Source organism: Delphinapterus leucas, chromosome 2, assembly GCF_059928025.1.
Source record: "Delphinapterus leucas isolate spDelLeu-1000000601 "Yukka" chromosome 2, BTC_Dleu_Yukka2, whole genome shotgun sequence".
NCBI lineage: Eukaryota > Metazoa > Chordata > Mammalia > Artiodactyla > Monodontidae > Delphinapterus > Delphinapterus leucas.
The window spans coordinates 13,617,052-13,631,843 of record NC_143130.1 but is presented as its reverse complement, the minus strand read 5'-3'; the positions used below and the strand labels follow the sequence as shown (position 1 = coordinate 13,631,843).

The window sequence follows — 14,792 nt, the reverse complement described above, 5'->3', positions numbered from 1 at the left end:
GTGCATGGGCCTCTCACTGTCGCGGTCTCTCTTGTTGTGGATCACAGGCTCCAGACATGCAGGCTCAGTAGTTGTGGCTCACGGGCCTAGTTGCTCCGCGGCATGTGGGATCTTCCCAGACCAGGGCTTGAACCCGTGTCCCCTGCATTGGCAGGCAGATTCTCAACCACTGCACCACCAGGGAAGCCCCCATATAAATCTTTAATTTCAAAGCATGTTGATTAATTTACATCTGGCATCACACTTTCATAGTCATTTAATTTGTCATTATTTGCATGCACCTTATATTAAAATGATTATTAAAAACTGGAAACTGTTTAAGTTTGTCTTTATCTTGCTTTGTTTCCCTACCATAACTAATTATAGGGGGTGATTGTGAATCAATTTTATGGTATAATTGTACTTTTAATTTTTTTAGAAATCTTAACTGCAAAATGTAGCTGTTTCCTCAACTTAATACTGGGAAGAAATCTTTTCTGTTTCAAGGTTTTAAATATTTCTCTTTTGAAAAGCAGCCTTCATCTGAATTTAAAAAATTCTTGCTCTGACCTATGCTAGATCTGTATAATATCATGGATATAGTCCAGTAGTGAAATTTTAGTACCTTACTTCTTTCTAGTTGTTGCCTTTCAGGGATGAACACTAAAGCTGATTTTAATTTCATGTCTAAGAAGTAGAGTGTTCTTGTTGAAAATTATGTTGCTTGAGAAACAAGTATCTTCTGTATTGCTTACTGTGTGTCACTTAATAAATAACAACTAATATGTACTTTTACTAATTGCTGCAATTTGATGCTCAGTCATATTATAAATTATCTACATTTTTAAAAGAAATATTTGTACCAGACTCTAAATTGTTCTTACATGATTTTCTTAGGCAGACTGACATGTTTTTATAACTGAAACTTTCATATGTTTATCTTTCAAGTCCAGTAGTTATTTATTATTAATGTGCCATCTTTTTTTCCCCCTGTAGCCAAATTGTAATCAGTTCTTTTTCCTTTTACTTCCTTTCTCAATCAAAATGTTAGACTTATACAAGCACTAGCAGCAACTCTATATCTGGATCATTGAAGCGCTTGGAAGATACTGCAGCACGATTTACAAATGCAAATTTCCAGGAAGTCTCTGCGCACACTACTAGTGCAAAAGATGTTTCAGAGGCTAGAGGGTCAGAGGGCAAAGGGAAGAAATCTTCAGCTCACAGCTCAGGTCAAAGGGGAAGAAAGCCTGGTGGAAGAAATCCAGGAACGACTGTATCAGCAGCTAGTCCTTTCCAGCAAGGTATTAATTATGATATTTTAGTTGAAATACTTGTTCTTGTGATGATCAATAGTAGTTAAGTTTTATAAAAGAATTTACCTTTTACTTATAACTATTGGATAATTAGAGATTATTTTATGATTAGTTGCTATAGTAAGATTACTTTAAAGACTAGTATTCCTTCTTCAAATGTTTCTGGGAACTTTGCTTTCTTTTTGTGTTATGACCTGTGCTTCTAAAGTTGAACTGTAATTTTTTTTAATGCTTAAATAGATGTGGAATAAAGTTTAAGTCTGAGGAGAAAAACAATAAAAGCTGGAGTTTTCCTTTCCTTTCTGCTCAACAGAAAAGTCACTCTAATTTATAAATTGTTTTTATTTGTCTTTCCCAGTTGAACACTAAAGCGGTTAAGGTATACATTTTCAATAAGTGAATAAGTACTCAGTAATTTTTAGGGGAGCTAAATAGTTCTCGGTAAATAATACTTGCTGATTATTAATGCATTTATTATAAAGCTTGAAGATGAAAGTAGAATTCTGCTCAGCCTACATATCTTTTGGTAATTATGGCTGCTGTATGTACAGGATGCCCAGCTAGTTTTGAGTTTTAGTTAAACAACAAATTATTTTTTTCAGTGTGTGTCCCATGCATTTATTTGGGACATACTTATACTGAAAAATAATTTGTTGTTTAACTGATATTCAGAATTAACTAGGCATTTTGTGTTTTATATGACAAGTCTGTTTTATGGAGAACAAAATAACTCAGCTAAACCTTAGAATACATTAGCCTAATGTTCTAGGTTTTTATTTTGAAATAAATATGTTGAGAAATATAAGTGCTAAAACTGTTCGAGACAAATACATTTAGTAAAATAAAGGCCTCCTCTCCCTCGCCCCCACCCCAGCCCTTTGTCCCCTAGGAGTAAATGAGGGAAAAAGTTGTCCTTTTCTTTACCCTGTTAAAGCTTTTGCTGACAATAAAAATTATGCCCGTAATCTACCAGGACATAATTTGAATATGTAGAGAGATGCTTAGACTGCTGACCTCTTCATTAAAAAGTATATTCATATATTTTTAAACTAAGTTATTTTGTGCTTCAAGATTTTCAAGTCCTAGATTTTTTTTTCTTTTTGCCTCATATAACAAAAAGTTAGACAAGTAGAAAAGAAATGAAATGCTAAATTTGCTGTTTTATGTTTAATAAATTTACTGTATATTATTTTTATGATACTTTGGAAAACAAATAGTAAAACTGTAGTTTTGGGTTTTTTTGTTTGTTTGTTGGTTTTTGCCACATGGGTTTCGGGATCTTAGTTCCCTGACCAGGGATCAGACCTGGGCCACGGCAGTGAAAGTGCCAAGTCCTAACCACTGGACCACCAGGGAATTCCTGTAAAACTAATTTTTAATGTAACTTCATTCACGTTTTGAATGTGATTAGCAGAATTCAGTCATCTCTTCTCTATAGCTAAGACCTTATTTTGTACTTGTAAAATTGCATTTTTGAGTTTTTAATGTTATCTTTGAAGTACTAATTCATTTAGAAAAGAGAGCTCTCATTTTCTTAAATTCCACAATATTGGAGAGTCTTTCCCTGCTTCTGTTAAGATATGGTAGAGAACGTGTTATGTTTTTATATCTGAAGTAATATCCTGAAAAGTTTTAAAAGTTGAAATTTAAAGGTAGGGCGTTTAAGGTAATTTTTTTTTTTTAAATTACAGGTAGTATGTGAATTTTAGAAAATACACATTTAAAATACTGTGTATACTAAGTGTTTTAAAGTATTTGCTATGCTGTCGTGAGCTTTTAACACCAGCTGTAAAAACAAAAATGTGCAGAAAAAAAACAGATGGTGACAGATCAGAATGGATAATAAAGAACTTCTTTATAGCTGTTAATTAAGTGGCAAATTGCAGTTATCCTTAAATGATTGATGTAATGTAAATGGCTTCTTAATATGTATATATTTTTTTTACACAGAAATGGCCTGAAAATGGTCACATCGGTACAAGTAATTTTGTAAATTAATAAGGCAGATCTTCTCTTGAAGGAGTTAAATTTTAGAACTATTAATTTTTTTTAATGAGCCATTTTAGAAGAGCTTAAAATTTAAAAACCAGAACCTTGAGACTTTAGTTAAAAAGAAATTATTTCTTATGTGTAGGGAAAAAATATCTTTGTAAATATTTAGGTAGATTTATGTGTGATTACTTACGAATGTGCTCTACAGTAAAATTTAACACTTAGCTTGGAATTTCCTTTCCACTGCCAACAGAACACTTTATTTTGAGCTTTCGTTTCTTGAAGACATTAGTTAAAACATGACATAGTTTAGTTTTATGAAACACAATAGATGTTGGTCAAAACTGAGTCTAAACACTTGTTACTTCATTTGGCAAGCGTGGCGAGAGTGTTTGATGAAGTGGGATGGTGGATCGAATTTGTTTCATCCCAGCCATTAGTTTTAACCTGGTAAATAAGAACCTTGAGGTTTTCATATCTCATAATGACACGGTGGGCTTACTAATATTCTTTAAAGAGTGGGGAAAAAATAAGCAGTTGTGAGAGATTCATGAGAGGTGCCCCTCCTATGATTTTACTTTCATAAAAGCAATAGCAGAATATAAGTGGCTGGTTTCTTTTCTTTATGCATCTCCGTGGGAGGTGGACTGGGAGAATGTGAGTTATATAGATTAGGTTCCATATGATGATTATTATATCAAATCCATGTTTTGGTGGGGTAGATATAACTGAAAGATAACATTCACCAATATTATCTTGAAGTTAAAACTCAGAACTTACGACCTGAGCAACATCTTTTGGGTCTTATTGTATGTTGGGAACATTTATAATCATACCTTCAGTAATTGCAAGAAAGGAAGTTCCCAAAGCCATTCAGAGTTCAATCATAGTCATTTCAGAGTCTCCTTGAGACTTTGCTTTTCTTTGGTCCTTCCTCAAGCATACACAAGGCATTTGGGGGAGAGTAGAGGAATGCTGCCATGGTAAAAGGTAGGTTAAATAAAGCACATCTTATATCTTGGTAATTGTACAAGTAATAGCGTATAATTCAAGAGTTAATATTCAATTTAATAACTATAAAATAAGTATTTTTAGAACATAATTTTATAGATAAACTTGATTTCAGTAATAATCCTTAAAAAAATCTAGCTTTGTTACATACTGATGTCCTAAGTTTTATAATTTTTTTCATCCTCTCTTTTTGATGATTGTGTCATTTCTACTGCTCATGGGAACTTTTGCATCCAACTTTTTCTTTTCCTACCCCATTTTTTTTTTTCCCCCACTACAGGCAGTTTTTCAGGAACTCCAGGCAGTGTAAAATCATCTTCGGGAAGTTCAGTACAGTCTCCCCAGGATTTCTTGAGCTTTACAGACTCAGATCTGCGTAATGACAGTTACACTCACTCCCAACAGTCATCATCAACCAAAGATGTACATAAAGGAGAGTCTGGAAGCCAGGAAGGGGGGGTAAATAGTTTTAGTTCCATAATTGGTCTCCCTTCAACCTCAGCTGCTATTCCGCAGCCTAAAAGCTTTGAAAATTCACCTGGAGATTTGGGTAATTCCAGCCTTCCTACAGCAGGATATAAGCGGGCTCAAACTTCTGGCATAGAAGAAGAAACTGTAAAGGAAAAGAAAAGAAAAGGAAATAAACAAAGTAAGCATGGGCCTGGTAGACCCAAAGGAAACAAAAGTCAAGAGAATGTTTCTCATCTCTCAGTTTCTTCTGCTTCACCAACGTCATCTGTAGCGTCAGCTGCAGGAAGTGTAACCAGCTCTAGTCTCCAGAAATCCCCCACGCCGCTCAGGAATGGGAGTGTGCAGAGTCTTAGTGTGGGCTCCTCTCCACTTGGTTCAGGTAGGCTTGGCCCCTTGTTTTCTCCCTCCCTCCCTCTCTCCCTCCCTCCCTCTCACCCACCCACCCACCGCCACTGCCACTGCCACCACCACCAAGCAAATTTATTTAATTTTATTTTTTTTTAAATTTTATTTATTTTTGGCTGCATTGGGTCTTTGTTGCTGCGCACGGGCTTTCTCTAGTTGTGGCGAGCTGGGGCTACTCTTCGTTGCAGTGTGCAGGCTTCTCGTTGCAGTGGCTTCTCTTGTTGCGGACCATGGGCTCTAGGCACGTGGGCTTCAACGGGGTTAGTTGTTCCATGGCATGTGGGATCTTCCTGGACCAGGGCTCGAGCCTGTGTCCCCTGCGTTGGCAGGTGGATTCCTAACCACTGTACCACCAGGGAAGTCCCCGCAAATTCATTTTAAACTATCATTATGATAATACTGTGAGTTGCTAAGTGACGTTTAATTATCTTAATGAAAAGTGTTACAATCTTAGGAGGACAGTTTGGTCTTTGGAAAAGACATTTGGCACTAATCCAGTTTTACTTAATATAGGCTAAATAGTTAAAAGATAAATTCTTAAAAGATTTTCCTAGCTGTTATTGATTTAGGGAAATATTATGTGTGGGAAATCATGTTTTTTACTGATTACTGATTACTTTGTGAGGGCAGTGTCTGTGGTACATCTGTGGCAGAAAAATATGAATTTGTATCCTTTTTACCTCACCAGTAGGTAGACAGAAATTTAGGGAGAAATTCCCATAAATATGATTTCATCAAAATAAATGACTTAAATTTAGACTTGTCAGGTTTTTTTTTTTGTGTGTGGTACGCGGGCCTCTCACTGTTGTGGCCTGTCCTGTTGTGGAGCACAGGCTCCGGACGCGCAGGCTCAGCGGCCAAGGCTCACGGGCCCAGCCGCTCTGCGGCATGTGGGATCTTCCCGGACCGGGGCACAAACCCGTGTCCCCTGCATCGGCAGGCGGACTCTCAACCACTGTGCCACCAGGGAAGCCCTAGGATTTTTTTTTTTTCTTAAACTTGAGTTTTAAAATCACTCTGAAGAGTGTATGTATCTTGTTAAAGCCATACTTAGGGAATAAGATTAGTTGTTGAAAACTATTTGAGGTAATATATTATTTAATCTTACACATTTTAATAAAAGTTTTATGACTAGATCAGAGCACTCTCTCACTGATAAGCTTAGTACTAAAAAGTCTATGCTTATCTAGAAGAAGCTGGCTAAATGCCATGAGTATTTAGGAATTACGCCTTCTTACCATAAGTTAAGAATTGCTAACTGCTGTTGAAACTTAGCATGTGCTGCACACTGTCTTAAGCACTTGACAAGCATCAAGTATTATCGCTCATTATATAGAAGAGGAAACCGAGACAGAATTCTCACAGCTCTAAGTGGTGGAACTATGTATTTTCCTTGATTCCAGAGACACTTAATTATAAAATTCAAGGGATGTTTGCTGATGAGGGTGTAAAACCTTGCTAGTATACTGTCAGTCATGCTTTAAGCAATGGGATCAACAAGAGAGTTTGAGCCAATAATTTAACTTGCAACAATAGTACCTCCTACTAGTATCAAAATGTTAATTTTTCCTTTGGCCTAATTTTAGATTGAGAAAGCACTTAGTAATTGTAAAAGCAGAAAACTCGCTCCTGTATAAATAAGTCAGAAGGAGAAAATGTGTACTGTGTTATCAAGAATTGTTTTCCATGATGCCCTTTTAAAGATTCATGTGCAAGTAACAATGCAGGTGACCTTGTAAACACCTGTTAATTATAAGGTTAGACTGTAACAAGCACTATAATCCTAGCTCCAGGAGGTTAGGGGCTGTGTTTGTCATGTTCATTACTGTCTCCCCACTGCCAGCACAGTGCTTTGACCATAATAAATGCTAAACATTAAAAAACAAAAAAAAGAATGAATACTATTAGTAATCACTGAGAACGTTATCATGTGTTTAGTAGTATCCTGTGTGATTTTGTACTTGTCTTTCAAATGTTTTTGCCAGATTGCAAGTGAAATTATTTATTGTAAAGCGTTTCATGTATCAATAGTATTACAGACCAGTTTTAGGATATATAATTAGTTGGAAAAGACCATGGACAAGATGAAATTTGAATTGTACTTTGGAGTAGTCAGAAAAAGAAGGCCAACATTATTATCAGAAAAGATAGTAAAGGTATATTTGAAGGGTAAACTTCATAGAAACAAGAAGCTTGTGTTTGTGGGATAGTTAGAAGTAATGTTGATTAAATAGAGCAGGATGAGTTTATGGAGAGTTGACTGCCAGGCTGAAGAAATCAAACTTTGAGGCTAGTGGTCTTTCTCCTAGAATTAGCATTCTGGACTTAATTCTGGCAACTTACTATTAAAAGAATTTTAGAGTAATCAAAATTCTCTCCTGACATGTTCAAATTATAGTAGAGCATATGTAGCAAGATATTTATTCTAGGAGGCCTAGATCCAGTCAGAATAGAAACCCAGAAAACACCTCTAAACTTGTCTGATCAAGGGTTTGTATTGTAAGATTTTTATTAAATCACAGTACATCCTGATAAATGACCTACTGTTTTATACTGACTTGTACAAAATGTTTTAAGTGGCTACTAAAGGTTGTAAGTTTTGGCTTACAGATATTAAACTTTTGATTGAATTCTTTCCTACGTATGTTCTTTTGAGCTCTTAATAGGCACCTGGTCTTTTGAAACATTGAAAATTAAGATGTTGAAAACATTGAATATTTTGGAAGAGTTGACGTGCTGTATTTGTCCTTTTCTGTTTTCCTTTTATTTATTTGTTTGTTTGTTTTTGGCTGCGTTGGGTCTTCGTTGCTATGCGCGGGCTTTCTCTAGTTGCTGCAAGCGGGGGCTACTCTTCGTTGTGGTGTGCGGGCTCTAGGTGCACGGGCTTCTGTAGTTGTGGCTCTCTGTCTCTAGAGCGTAGGCTCAGTAGTCGTGGCGCATGGGCTTAGTTGCTCCGCGGCATGTGGGATCTTCCTGTACCAGGGCTCAAACCCGTGTCCCCTGCATTGGCAGGCGGATTCTTAACCACTGCACCACCAGGGAAGTCCCTGTTTTCCTTTTTATCTCAACCACATTAGGAGAGTTTATGATTTAGTAAAGTGAAGGTTAGCATTTTTTCTTCACAAAAATCATCATTTTATTTTCTCTGAGAAAAGTTTGGTATTCGTTAAATGATGGTGGTTTAACGTTAATTTCTTTTCTTTGGACACGCTCTGTCCTTTCAAAGTATAGGGTTCCCTGTTTTTTGTTTTTGTTTTTTAAACTCAGTCTCTAATTCTTTAATAGAATGCCTCTATACCTTTCTCAGTTAAGATACCTGAAATCTATTTCAGTGGTGGAATTCTTTAGTGGTGATACATGCTATAAAAGGAGATTCTGGAAAGGCAGTCCTTTGGTTGTGAGACTATCTACTTAATCTTAAATTGTTCCTGATTTCACAAAGACAAATTATTACTATGAATAGATCGCCTCAATAGAAGTTTCTTCTGGCTTCTCCTGAAATATGAAGGTTATGAAAGTTTAACTTGAGCCTGTGTAACTATGAAAGGGAACTTGTTAAATGTATCCCTGTTTATGTCATATCTACTTATGTTGGTAAAGTGAAACTGAGGAGTCTTTTTTTGATAAAATATTTTAATTAGAAATAGACTGATTCTGTAAACAGGTAAGGGAATCATATAGATAAAATATTAATCTAATAAACTCATGAGAGTAGAGTTACTAACACAGTATTGTAGATGAAGGAGTAGTTAGTTAGTGAACATAATTCACATCTAAATGACTCAGGTTCATGATTTTATATACATTGATTATATTGGGTTATAAACGAAAATCATAAAGGATATTGGATGCTGCTAAGACCAGGATATACCTTGGAATTTGCTTTCTTAGAAAATCCCCTGATTTTGTTTTGGCTTTTGATGATCTGAAAATTTGCTGGCCCTATGTCATGGCTGTCTTTCTATAAAAGTACTAGATCAAAGGCCAGAATAGCCATATTCCAGTTTTTTGTCCCCACTGAGAAAATCCTTCTGCATGAGTGTCCTTTGATTATTTTTTAGGACCATTCCAAACAACTACCATTTCTCTATAATGTAACATGTCTATCTCTTTAATAGCCTTTTAAAATCTCACTTGTATTGCATTTGTTAGTGAAGCATTAAGGTGACAAATTCTCCCACCATGACTCATTGTCAGGGGTCATCTGGAAAGGACTTACACTAAACTGGCCTAAGTGTTTGATTTTTTAACAGTATCTAATGTCAAGTTCTTTTAACATTACAGTGATTGCAAGTGAGTGCTGGCTTCCTCTACCTTGCTTTGTCTTTCTTCTTAATCTCAAGTTATTCAGAGTGGGCCCATGATTAGACTTGAGTTCTGAGGTAGATGTGTGAGTGATGGTTGCCTGGAAGGCTCTGCTGTGCACATGGTTCCTAGAAGTCATGTTTTTGGTTAAGTAATAGCCAGAGAATTCCTGTGGCTTCCTGCGGCGGCTTGCAGGATCTTAGTTCCCCAGCCAGGGAACGAACCCTTGCCTCCTGCAGTGGAAGTGCAGAGTCTTAACCACTGGGCCGCCAGGGAGTTCCCAGGCCAGGACTTTTGAGTCAAAGCCTTAGCACTGGTTTTATCGATTACTTTTCCTTTGGAGTGTCATATGGAAATTTATTTCCCATTTCTGAGCAGATTTTGCTTTTAGCAGTGTTTTATTGCTTCATGTCACCCTCTGCTCGTTCTCCTCATTTGGGTGGAGTAAAAGAATAAGAGTAATGGCTTTTCATTCATTATCATCATCAAAAATGAAAGGTAGAAGAAAGTAAGCAGACTGTAGTTTAATGAGTTTTTTATTGTTATGTAAGTCATAATGGATTTCTGCTCAGATATAAACTAAATAATTTTCATACTTAAATTGTAATTTCTAATTGAACATAGCATTCAAATGTGTTTGATACACTGTTCTCATCTAATGAATTATATAAAGCACATTAGTTTATCTCATTGCCTAACTGTACTTCCTCATAGAAGTGAATCCATTTATTCTTAAATGCTTGTTATACAGATTCATTTGTAAGCCCTTCTGTCTTTTCCTCATTCGTTGCACACATATGCATGCACACACATTTCTACACTGTCCTGTTAAGATTTGTGAGAATGCCATCATGTTTGGTCCTCCTACCCCTTATGTCCCAATTACTGGCTCATAATTTCTGTTCTTGCATTTCTGTTTGCCCTGCTCAGCTAGACTTTTAGGTGAATGTTTTCCTGTTTTTCTGGCCTGTTTCTTTTCTGCCCTTAACTCACTGGCAACTTCTTTGCTGATTTCCTTTCTCCTCCCTCCCAACAGAAATTTCCATGCAGTATCGGCATGATGGAGCTTGTCCAACAACTAGTAAGTTGTATAACTGGGTTGGTAACCCAGACTTTTTGACTCCTACTCTAGTGCTTTTTCTAGTATATTATGCCACTTCTGAACCTTTAAATTTTAATTTTCTCAAATGCAGTTGGTTCTTAATTGAATAGATTTCTTTCTCCTACAAAGGTAGCTTAACTTGCTGCTTTGTCCTGTGTTCAGGATCCATATTAGAGTCAAATTGTGACCAAATTTTGTTGATTGCTGACCTTTTAATATGGTGCTTCCATTGTAGAATTGTGACTTCTGTTCCCCAATGAAGTAATATTTCCAGTTTTTTGTTTTTCACTAATCTTAATGTTAATATTTGTATATTGGCATTAGATATCTTTTTTGCTTAGGCCTCTGCATATCTTGAGCCTATTATACTAAAGTCTAGGAATTGAGAATGTTTGATCAGGTTAGATGATAAAATGAGGTTTTTCGTTACAATAAATACTATTAAGTGTGACCAAAGGCGGATTTACCTGTATAGAATTGCATCTTATAGATACTGACTTTCAGCCAGAAAGACATTACATAGTTAGACTACTAAATGTCTTTTTAAAAGCAGCTTTATTTATTACTAAGGAGATTTGTCATCATTATGACAGTATATCTGATATGTTATTTAAATTTAGTAGGTAATATATTGGCAAGTGAAATGCGGTATCTAGAAATTTATACCATGTGAAGACTGAGCCAAGCTTGTAGTTTTAATGATTTAAGCAATGATCCAAGGTAGATTTACTGAGATTTTATTATACTGATGCAGCCTATGCCTATGTATTTCTTTTGTGTATTTGAGAATGATCTTAACCTGAAGTCCTTTTTTCCTTACTTAAAAGCTTTCTCAGAGTTGCTGAATGCAATACACAATGGTAAGTTTTATTAGAATCTTCTCTGGTGGTTCATTTATTACAAAGGTTGCCTTTTGTAGAGAATCCCAATTGAAAGCGTGCATGTTCCATTGATGAAGTGAAACCTAGCTCTGAATCAATTGTTCAGCACCTTAGTGAAAACTTTTTGTGGATTGCCTGCAGGAGGATTATAGGTCAACTTAGTTCATCAGTTTGGCTTCTGTTGTCTCTTTGTAAGGCAAAATGGTGATAGTGTTGTTGTACCTTTATGAAAGTCATTTTCCTATTTTTGCAGATAGTTTTTTCTAGTTCTTATGAGCTCTGGCTTGCCAGTGCAGTTGGTGATTGGTACCTACATCAGGAATTTGCTGCTTCTTCCACAACTGGGAATGTGAATTTTATTTTTAGGATTAAAATAATAATAATAGTTTTATTATTCTATCTCTATCTCTCTATTCCATTTAGTGAATAAACATAAGATAACCTTTTACATTATGTCTAATTTGAGGCCAGGTTTTTACAGGGACTTGCATCTTTTGCAGGATTGGGTTCTGAAATCAGAATATAAGGCAAATGCTACCATTTTTTTTAACTTTTAAGATATAATTATAATGGAGTTTACTTTTGCAAAAGTGGTAGGGAGTTTCTTCAGTTCCAAGAACCTTCCTTAATTATTTGCTGTTTAAAGAAAATTCTTGAATCTAGTATCATCTTTGTTGATTATCTTTTTTAGTCATTAGCTGACATACCTCTTATTTGTTCAAGACTGTTTAAATGATTCCAAGCAGTTTTCCCAACACGTTTTCATTAACTTTCTGAAATCTTGCATATTTTGCTAATGTAATTTAATTTGCAGTCGTTTTGCATTGCATTTGGATTAAATTGTCAGGTGTTTACAAATCTATAGCCAGCAAGAGACTAATGGCACAATGAACAGGCATAGACACTGTGTTGATTTGAGGGCTAGTGTGGTTGGGATGGGAAACCCATAATGAGCATTTTATTAATGGGTACATTTTAAAAATAACTCTTGCTTCCCTGTGTAACCTGGAACTGCAGACTCTTAGAATAAATATTCCAGATAAAAAGGAACTCTTGAATATTGGGTATCGAGAGGAAAAGGGATTAGAAGCATTCTTAAGAATAAACCAAATATGTTACCATTCTTTGATAGGAAAGTATAAAACATCATTTTCAGTTTGCATAGGTAAATTTAGACTTGCTCTTTAATTTTGGAATATTAGAATTTGGAGGCATGCTGAAAGTTTGAAAAGAGTATATTTGGGGTAAAAAAGGAAGTAGATACTGTTGGGAGCCACCTAAATCCTTTGTCGTTATTAACTACATAGTACTGGGTTGTATTAATTTAACAGGCAAATTGTCATGTTTCTTTGCATTGGTGAATGAAGTTAATGTCATGGGATTAATATAATGAACACAGGTTTTCTTTAAAATCTTGGGTTATTTTGTAACTGGAAATTTGACCCCCATCACGCATTCCATCCCATCCATTGATGGACATTTAGGTTGTTTCCGTGTCTTGGCTATTGTAAATAGTGCTGTAGCGAACTTGGGGGTACATATATCTTTTTGAATTAGTGCTTTTGTCTCCTTCAAATAAATACCCAGAAGTGGATCCATATGGTAGGACATTTTTGTTTTTTAAAGGAACCTCCAAACAGTTTCCCAATAGTGGTTGCACCAATTTACATTCTCACCAACAAGGGTTCCCTTTTCTCCACATTCTCACCGATACTTATTTCTTGTATTTTTGATAATAGCCATTCTAACAGATGTGAGGCGATATCTCGTGACTCTCATTTGCATTTCCCTGATGATTAGCGATGTTAAGCATCTTTTCATATGTCTGTTGGCCATCTGTGTGTCTTCTTTTAAAAAATGTCTCTTCAGATCCTCTGCTCAGTTTTTAATCGGATTTTGTTTCCCTCTTGAATTATAGGAGTTCTTTATGTATTTTGGATATCAACCCCTTATCAGATACAATTGACCCTTCAACAGTTGAAACAACTAGGGGTTGGGGTGCTGACCCCTGAGCAGTTGAAAATCAAGTACTGCTTTCTCCGCCTCAGAAACAAAGGAAATGACAAATGACTCACCCAAAGCAGGAAGCAGAAACAGTTTAGATAGAATCAAAACTTAAACCCTGGTTCATTTGATTCCACGCATTATGATTTAGAAGCGAACACAGACTTTCCCCCACATATAAAGATTTGTAAAATGAAAATACAGGTACTATGTTTTTTTTTTTTTTTTTTGTGGTATGCGGGCCTCTCACTGTTGTGGCCTCTCCCGTTGCGGAGCACAGGCTCCGGACACGCAGGCTCAGCGGCCATGGCTCACGGGCCCAGCCGCTCCGCGGCATGTGGGATCCTCCTGGACTGGGGCGCGAACCTGTGTCCCCTGCATCGGTAGGCAGACTCTCAACCACTGCGCCACCAGGGAAGCTCCAGGTACTATGTTTATTGAAAAAAAAAAAAACACATTAAGTGTACTTGCGCAGTTCAAACCCATATTCAAGGGTCAGCTGTGTATGATTTGCAGATATTTTCTCCCTTTTGGTAGGTTGCCTTTTCATTTTGTTGATGGTTTCCTTGGCTTTGTGGTAGCTTTTTACCACTTGTTTATTTTTGATGTATTACCACTTGTTTATTTTTGTTTTTGGTATCAAGTCCAAAAAATCATCACCAAGAGCAATGTCAAGGAGCTGACTGCCTATGTTTTCTTATAGGAGTTTTATGGTTTCAGGTCTTACATTCAAGTCTTTAATCCGTTTTGTCTCTTTTGCCACAAATTGACCGTATATGCTTGGGTGTATTTCTGGGCTCCCTATTCTGTTCCGTTGATCTATGTGTCTGCTTTTATGCCAGTACCATACTGTTTTGACTACTGTAGCTTTGTAATATAGTTGAAATCAGGGAGCATGATGCCTCCAGGTTTGTTGTTCTTTCTCACAATTGCTTTGTCTATTTGGGGCTTTTGTGGTTCCATACAAATTTTGGGATTGTTTTTTCTATTTCTCGGAAAAGTGCCATTGGAATCTTCATATGGAGTACACTGAATCTATGGCTTCCTTTGGGTAGTGTGGACATTTTAACAATATTAATTCTTCCAACCCGTGACTACAGAATATCTTTCCATTGTTTGTGCCTTCAATTTCTTTCATTAATGTCATTTAGTTTTCAGTGTAGAGATCTTTCATCTCCTTGGTTAAATTAATTCCTATGTATTATTCTTTATGATGCAGTTGTTAGTGGGATTGTTTTATTAATTTCTCTTTCTGATAGTTTGTTATTAGTGTATAGAAATGCAACTGATTTTGTATATTGATTTTATATTCTGCAACTTTACTGA

The 14,792-nt window shown here is 36.1% G+C and overlaps 1 protein-coding gene across 14 annotated transcripts in view; it reads left to right on the top strand.

Moving 5' to 3' along the window:
• Window positions 1-14,792, top strand: part of MLLT10 (MLLT10 histone lysine methyltransferase DOT1L cofactor) — a 253,478-nt gene that overhangs the window by 162,957 nt on the left and 75,729 nt on the right. For 9 of the 14 annotated variants that reach the window (XR_002645563.3, XR_002645562.3, XM_022580469.3 and 6 more), the window contains 4 exons: window positions 1,031-1,283; window positions 4,579-5,148; window positions 10,516-10,560; window positions 11,409-11,441. Coding sequence is in view for 12 of the 14 variants with exons in the window: in XM_022580469.3 (XP_022436177.1) it covers window positions 1,031-1,283; window positions 4,579-5,148; window positions 10,516-10,560; window positions 11,409-11,441 (901 nt within the window). In the remaining 2 variants the exon portion in view is untranslated. The remainder of the gene's footprint in view (window positions 1-1,030; window positions 1,284-4,578; window positions 5,149-10,515; window positions 10,561-11,408; window positions 11,442-14,792) is intronic. The other 5 variants (XM_089906432.1, XM_022580472.3, XM_089906433.1 and 2 more) reach the window with 5 other exon arrangements.